This window comes from Entamoeba histolytica, genomic scaffold (assembly GCF_000208925.1).
Source record: "Entamoeba histolytica HM-1:IMSS scf_1104750518493 genomic scaffold, whole genome shotgun sequence".
NCBI classification, from domain to species: domain Eukaryota; phylum Evosea; order Mastigamoebida; family Endamoebidae; genus Entamoeba; species Entamoeba histolytica.
The window spans coordinates 1-1,082 of NW_001916247.1; the positions used below are offsets into that span (position 1 = coordinate 1).

The 1,082-nt window shown below is 28.2% G+C and overlaps 1 protein-coding gene across 1 annotated transcript; it reads right to left on the reverse strand.

The window, feature by feature from the left end:
* Positions 1-144: 144 nt before the first annotated feature.
* EHI_144850 (uncharacterized protein) lies at positions 145-979 on the reverse strand (the record flags this gene model as incomplete). Its single annotated transcript, XM_001914592.1, has 2 exons — positions 145-195; positions 242-979. 2 exons carry the CDS (start codon positions 977-979, stop codon positions 145-147), a joined length of 789 nt encoding a protein of 262 aa, XP_001914627.1.
* Positions 980-1,082: the final 103 nt, after the last annotated feature.

Sequence of the window (1,082 nt, forward strand, 5' to 3'; positions counted from 1 at the left end):
AATGAAAAATTTTATATAAAATTTTTTCTTGTGGTAATAAAGGAATAAGAATTTCAATAACTCCCTTTCCTCCTTTTGAAAATAAAGGAAGAACTACTCTACGTAATTCACCATTATTACCTAAACTATATCGTTTATGGATTTTTATAATTGATTTACAAATATCTGTATATGAATTACCAAAAACTCCTCCTCCTAATAATGTTAATACAATTGTCGTTCTATGATTCTTAATTGCAACTAAGTAACATGTCTCATATCCACAATCAAGAGCATATGATAATACTTTGGGTTTTCTATTAACTAATTCATAATTCCTATATCCACTACATCCTTGTCCAATATTAATTGCAGCTGCAAATACTTGATCAATTCGATTTCTCATTTGTTTTGGAATAAGTATCATTTCATTTCTTCCATAAATATAAGTAACTTCTACATTTGAATGAAAGACTGAAAGATATTTTTCTTCATCTTTTTCACTTGGTTCTTTTACATCTTTTTCAAGAATTGGATATCCATTAATAACATGATAAATTGAATTTAATTCTCCTAGAATTTCTATTTGTTTTTCTTGACTTTGTTCCCATTCTTTTGGTTTTGTCGTTTTATTATAAAATGGAAAAATAGTTCTTTGTAATGCAGCTGCAGGTGCTCCAAGAGATGCTATTGGTCCTTGAGTCCCATCATAAATATAATTTGTAGTAAAATTAAGTTCGTTAGGTTCTATTGTTTCACTCACACTTTCTACTGCATTAAAATTTGAAGCAACAAGAAATACAGAGTTGTTATATTCTTTCATTGCTTGCATTGTTGCAACATTTACATGATCAATTGATTCATCGTCTTCTCTCAATATAATTTCAAAAGTAATATCTTGAGTAGATTGATGTTGACACTTTCTCAAATCTTTTAGAGGAACCATTTCAAGACAACCACATGAAAATTCTTCTTTTGTTATTTTATTAACAATAACCATTTCAGGAGTACTATAAAGTGATGGTTTTTGGTATATCCAATTTTCTTTATCAACTCTAAATTCTGACTCAGTTTCTCCTGTAATTCGTTTAACCCAATCTTTT